This window comes from Physeter macrocephalus, chromosome 12, assembly GCF_002837175.3.
Source record: "Physeter macrocephalus isolate SW-GA chromosome 12, ASM283717v5, whole genome shotgun sequence".
In the NCBI taxonomy this organism is placed as follows: Eukaryota; Metazoa; Chordata; class Mammalia; order Artiodactyla; family Physeteridae; genus Physeter; species Physeter macrocephalus.
In genome coordinates, this window is record NC_041225.1 from 44,254,477 (window position 1) to 44,261,113 (window position 6,637).

A 6,637-nucleotide genomic window follows, 5' to 3' on the forward strand; every position below is an offset into this window, starting at 1 on the left:
CCGTGAGCCATGGCCGCTGAGCCTGCGCCTCCGGAGCCTGTGCTCCGCAACGGGAGAGGCCGCGACAGTGAGAGGCCCACGTACCGCAAAAACAAACAAAAAAAACAAAAACAAAAACAAACAAACAAAAATAATAGATGGATGAGCAGTGAAAAGGCGGGGCTGGGACCATCTGAAGTGCTTGAAGTGCAGGGGTCCCAGGTGCACTGCCCTTTGCCCTGGGTGTTCTCAGTCCCAGAGGATATGTTTCAACTGGCCTAAGAATCAGAACAGCCTTGCAGTTGTTTAGACTCCTCAAAGGCCAGACCTCCTGGCTTCACTAGGGGCCCTTGGGTCGTGACACCTTCCAGTTGCTATTCCATTGTCCCTGGGGCTCCTCACCTGGGTACAGAGAGTCTCACTGAGAAGTGAGGCTATTTCTCCCGGTTCCTCTTCATGACCATGAAATGGCAGCTGGCCAGCTGGGGTCTGTGGGAAAAGACTAGACCTGAGCTGTTAGGCTGAATATTAAGTTTGACGGTAGACAGGGAAGTGGGCACCTCTGAGCAGGCCACGCCCACTTCCCCAGACCCACAGACCCTGGCAGGCAGTTGTGCTGAAACAAGGCAGCTTCCTTATGTCTGGGGAGAAGGCTTAGGGCAGTGTATTACCTCTTCATCTCGCTAACTCTAGAAATCTTCTAGTTAAAATACCCCGTATCCCAAATCCGGCCTAGGACTGAAGCCTGCAGAAGGATGGTCTTGGCGGGGCCTGCCAGCTGGAGAAGTGGGGAGGGGACACAGGCCTGTGGGAGGGGCCTCTGCGGCCTGTTTTCCGTGCTCTCCTTTAACACCAAGCAGGTTGACCAGGTCTTTTCTCCTTCAGGGGTCCTTGGGACCCCAGCCCATCACTTTCCCCTTTCGAGCTCTTCCTCCATGGCTGTTGATTCTGGCCTGTGGAGTGCAGAGCTGTAAATCCACAAATGCTGCAGTATTACACATACATTGTAACACGTCTGTGTCCATTTAGACGTTCATGACCTGGCTGAGTGTGTGTGTGCCCGTGCGCGTGCATGTGTGTATAGTGTAGTTCATAGTTGACAGTGTATGTATATAATAGCTGACGTATTTATATGTGAGTGCAGAATTAGTGCCTGTGGCAGTTTTCTGTATTTTGAACTCATTGAATCAAATTAGTTTAAGGAAGGGGAAGGAGGATTGGGGGGGGCGCGGTGGAATGTAGGAAGAAGGACTCTTAGCAAGATTATTCTTTAGGACTATTAGTCGTGATTTCCCAATGAGCCTCCATGATGCCCTTTTCAAATAAATGTTAATGTTGTCACCACACAGTTGTCTATTTGATTTCTTTAAAGTAAATGGTTTTTTGAGATGCAAACAGGATCTGAAAATGCCACCAGTATTAATCACTGACATTTAGCCATCCCCGCCTATCATTATTTACTTGCCTCAAAAGGAAGGAGGGTAAGGGAAAAGATGCTACCAAGATGTAAACACAAGGCCCAGGATTCCCAGCATAGGAGCATCCTCAGATGGGAAGGCCTGGGCCATTTCTTCATTACAGTGACTAGAATCTAGCCCCATTTCATATAACCCTCATTGAGGGAGACTTTATCTTAAAAGTCTCGCTTTCTGACTCCATCAGGACTTCCCAGGTGCATTGAAGTTTCCTTTAATTGTGAACTTCTAAGATCATCAAAATATGGGAGTAAATATGGAAGTGCCACACAGAAATGTTCCCCAGCCGGCTTTGATCTGCATCATCCCCTGGTATGTCTGATGTAATTGACGTGGAGATGTGCATCTCTGTGTACCAGTGTCTGTGAGTCTCTTGTGAACTGTAAATGTGTGTGACTGCAAACCAGTGGCCCCAACGTTGTGAAAACATCATGGGGACATACAAAAGAAGCACAACCCCTGGCCTCTGCCCTCGTGGAGCTTAGAGTTTCCCTGAGAGAAAAGCACAAGACATATGTGCAGCAAGAAACTTGCCATCTGAGCTGGTCTGCATGCCCCCCCCAGTGCAGAGGGGCTGACTGCAGAAACCCTGAAAATGAGCAGGCTCAGCTGCGAGAGATCCCAACTTTCCCAGTGGAAGTGGACTTCAGCTTGGGCTCATGTTGAAGAAAGGGTAACATTCAAAATGGAGGGCGAAGGTGGGGAATTCCAGGCAGAGGGTGGAGGAGGATGGGAGAAGAGTGAGAAGACCAGGGAAGTGGGGTTTGGTAAGGAGAGTGAAAGGGATGGACAAGGGCCCTTGTGTGTGCCATGCCCCATAGTTTGGAATTGATGGAAGAGTGGGGGTGGGGCGATTGTTCTGTGTCTTGAGCTAGGGAATATGGAGAAAGCAAGATTTTGTATACATTAATATGAAGAATGTGTACAATGGATCGGGGAAGAAGGCAACCGGAGACAAGGACACCTGTTGGTTAGGAAGCTGTTAGGACAGCTAAGGCCTGAGCCGCGAGCGCTGAGAATGAAGAGGAGGCTGCAGCTGGACAACATGAGGAGAGAGCCTGGGCATGACAAGGGGAAAAAGATAGTCACACCTCAAGGCTTGAGCCCTAGGGACTGGAAGAAGCATCGGTGCATTTTGTGTTGTATTTATACAGATGTGTCTCCATGGGTGCGTGTCTATGTGGGTGAGACCCTGTGTTTGAGAATATCTGAGAGTAGTCTAACAAGGCAGTCAAATCTGAACTGATACCACCCCTCAGCTCCCACATTTAGCCTCTCAGTGATAAGATGATCCCATCCATTTTCTCATTAACCCTCACCATAGCCCTCACAGTAGTAAGGAAGAAAGCGGTAGATGAGAGAACTAAATCCGGGAGAAGTTCAGAAACTTGCCCAAGGTCCCAGATGGCTAGGTTCAGGGAGGCATTACCACAGCTTGCCACCTGAGCCCAGAGCGCCCTCCCTGTGTTGGTTGGGCTTCATGAGCTTGCCGCCGGCTCACGGAGTTGCATGGGAAGCAGGGTCACTTGGAGGAACCCTGCCTCTTGACACATCAGCCAGCTGAGCAGTCCTTCCCCATCCAATGGATAGTGGGAAATGTAGCCATACTGAGCCATCACCCAAACTATTTGACCCCTTGAAGACCCATTTGTCACGGGTGGGAAGTACATTTTCCTTTCATTCCCACTATATCCTATGAAACATACTACCACTTGGTCACATGGAAACCACTATCGCTCCTTCAATATGTGCTGCTCTTTATTTGATGGATATGCATTTTTATTTTATTCGCCCAGTCAATATTCAAAGTCAGAGTCGGATGTGAAACTTGAAAGGGTTTATTTCCTAACTACAGACAGCTTTAAGAGGTGGAATACCTGGCGCCATCACCGCCTGGGCGAGTCCTCACCCAGGCCGCGAGGCGGCAGGAGGGCAGGAGAGGGGGCTTTGGGGTCGACTTCCCAGGGAGAGAAGCCCTGCCTACTGCGCCCTCACTGGCCCTTCTTGTGGGCGTTCTTGATGATGGCGTTTTTGAACAGCGTGACCAGGGGCGTCTGGCTCTTCTCGGAGGTCATGAAGCCGCCGTAGCGCTTGTCCTTGGGCGGGCTGCCCCAGCGGAAGTGCTCCATCTTATACGGCCCCTCGTCCTTCTTCTCGGCCGCCTTGGCCTCCGCCACCAGGCCATACTGCAGCTCGGCCCGGGCGGCCGCGCCCTCGGCCGGGGCCTCGGGGCCGCGCGCCGGCTCGGGCCGCTCCCCGGCCAGCTCCCTTTTGAACTCAAGGGGGAAGGCCTCGGCCGACTCGTCCTCGGCGCCGTTGGGGTACACCTTCACGGGGCGCCGCTTCTTGCCCACCGGCTTGCCCCAGCGGAAGTGCTCCATGGAGTAGGAGCGCTTGTCCTCGCGCGGGCCCGGCTCGGCGCCATCGCCGCGGGGCCCCGGGCCCTCGCCCCCCGCCCCCTGCTCCTCCTCGCCCTCCTGGGCCGCGCCGCCGATGCCGCTGCCATTCCGGCGGCCAAAGCGGTCCCAGCGGAAGTGGCTCATGACGTACTTCCGGGGGTTCTCGGTCAGCGCCTGCTCGTCGCCGTTGCCGGGGAACACGGGCGTCTCGGCCGAGAGGTCGGGCTTGCAGGCCCGGATGCACGCCTGCTGGAGAGCGGCGAGCGCGTCAGGCCCCCGCGCCCCGCGGCCCCCATCCCCCGCCGCGGCGCCCATCCCCCGCCGCGGCGCCCTCAGCACCCACAAGCTGCACCTGCGCCTCTGCTCCCTCCGCATGTGCGGGCCTCACCAGCGGCGCCAGTGCACTGTGGGTTCCTTGCCGAGGACGTTTACCCACCCCCGCCTCTGGGCACCCACGGACATCTGAGACTCAGCTCGAGCAGCTCCTCGTTTGTCCCCTGGACCCCTGGTACCCCTGCCTGGCAGCTACGACAAAATCCCTTCCCACTCGGTGGTTTACTTGTCCCGTAGCTTTGTGGGCACGTCAACGTCTTAAACCTTATGAGCCAGATATATAGGAATTCATCAGTAAATGGCAGGTGGGTGGTAGTTGTTGGCACTTAATTAATCCCGAATAAATAAACATGGTTCAGTTCGGTCTGGGAAGGGCATCGGGTTGAAATTTGGGAGAGAATCTCCCAACGTGGGAAAAGAAGTCCAGGCTTCTAGGGCCTGTATTTTCCATAATGCCTCAACCTTACCCCAGTGGTCTGCAAACCTACCTCATACCCTCCCCCAGCCGTCTCCCTCCAAACTTTCCCACACCCATCTGGCACTTTCTTTCAAATCTTCTGAGCTGATCCTGTACTTTCCTCAATCAGTGAGCTTTGGGAGGAGGTGTCTCACTTCCCTGTCACCTTCTGACTGCAGGGAAGGGTAGAAAGTCAGGATTATTTCCATTGCAGGGGTCATGGAGCCTGTATCTCCTCCCCCTGTAATTAGACAACTGTGGCACACATTTGCTTAGGAGAATGACCTTGGGGCTGCAGCCTTGAGTTTTCAGTTACTGGGGACAACAAAGGAGGGAACAGAATGGTCCTACTCTGCTGAGTTGCGGATTTCATACTCCAGGGATTTAGAATTATAACACTGCAGAATATTAACAGTGGAAAACAAAAATTATCTCATACTCCTCTCCCCTGGACACATGGTGACACCCAATTTCTCAGAGAGGAGAAGGGAACTTGGCAAGGTTCCACAGCCCATTGGTGACAAAACTGGGACTAGAACCCATGGGCTCTGACCACGGCCAGTGCTCCTTCCCTGGTGAGCTGTCAGCGGAAGAGGCTGTGCAATGGGTGTCTCCGATCAAGAGTCTCTTGGGTCTCTCTGAACTAGAACTCACAGGATTCCCTAGGCTCTTTATTTCTATTTTATATTCCACATGCAACCTGCTCTGTGTTTGAGAAAGTCTCTCTCCTCACCTAAACTCAGCTTCTCTACTGACAAAATACACAGAATGTAGTGATATGCATTGCACCCTCACCAGGCAGGTACAGGCAGAAGGATGGGACTCAGTCACAGACACCAGCAATGTGTCTTTTGCCTTGACTTGGTATTGTTTCTCATGTATGCCTCCCAATACAAATACACACACACACACACACACACACGCATACACACACACACACTGTGGTGACCTAGAGGGAGTTCCAGCCTGGCAAAAAGGGCTTTTCTATGCTTCTGGAAAGGCTGCTGAAGGGTTTTTTCCTTCTCCTTCTAGAGATGGTTTATAGTACTACCTTCCTGGCTTTGTAACTGGTAGTAGAAAGAAAGGGAAGAAAAATGGAATGGAAATGGCAAGTGACATGAGGTTATTTAAAAAGGAATAATTTGGGGGCTAAAAGATTGAAAGTATAGGATCAGTTGAGGGAGCAATTATTGTTATCATCATTGTTAGTATTGTTTGCTTTAATGGCACTCTCTCTAAATAGCTTAAATGGAGTGGGTCTCTATACAAGAAGACAGGACAGGAAGTAAAGATAATCAAGCAGAACTTGGGGACCAGACCCATCTCCCTGAAGCTGCTTCCTCCCTTCCTTGGCCCAATTCTGACTTCGCTCTGGAGGTCTATTCCTGCCCTTGGATGACTTACCCATATCTCTGGGAATGAATTTCCCCTTCGCCATACTCCTTTCTTTGTGCTGTCCCAGCCCCAGATACCCAAACCAAGATGGCGGCCATAGCCCACATACCAGCAGGTTACTTTCCGTGGTGAGGTCCTGACACTGGCTGCTCTCCAGGCACCAACCACGCACTTCCATGGAGGCCTGAAGCAGTAAGGCCAGCAGCAAGACGCCCGAACAAGTGCTGCACAATCTCGGCATCTTCCAGTCAGGCTGAGGCTCTGCAGAGGCAAACAAGATTAATGGGACCCCTGCAAGGAGCAGAACAATGTTGGCCACTCATCAGAAAGGACCGGGAGCCAACATTAACAATACACTCATTTGTGGAGCTCAGGGCTCTTTGAGGACAAGCTCCAGGAGCAGGTTGGTGTGCAGGGTGGTCGTGTGAGTTGGAATAGAGAGGAGGACGGTGGGACCTGGGTAAACTATGTACAATTTCTCCTTTATCTCCTATTAAAAATCAGACCCCAAAGGATGTTAGAGCTGGAAGATATTTTAGGGGTCATTTGGTCTGGCCCCTTATTTGAGAGATGAGGAAACTAAGGCCCAGAGAAAGACA

The 6,637-nt window shown here is 52.0% G+C and overlaps 1 protein-coding gene across 1 annotated transcript; it reads right to left on the bottom strand.

The window, feature by feature from the left end:
• Positions 1 to 3,282: 3,282 nt before the first annotated feature.
• POMC (proopiomelanocortin) lies at positions 3,283 to 6,293 on the bottom strand. The gene is made up of 2 exons (XM_024118967.2): positions 6,148 to 6,293; positions 3,283 to 4,099 (listed from the first exon to the last, which is right to left on the bottom strand). Exons 1-2 carry the CDS (start codon positions 6,277 to 6,279, stop codon positions 3,446 to 3,448), a joined length of 786 nt encoding a protein of 261 aa, XP_023974735.1. The 5' UTR covers positions 6,280 to 6,293; the 3' UTR covers positions 3,283 to 3,445.
• Positions 6,294 to 6,637: the final 344 nt, after the last annotated feature.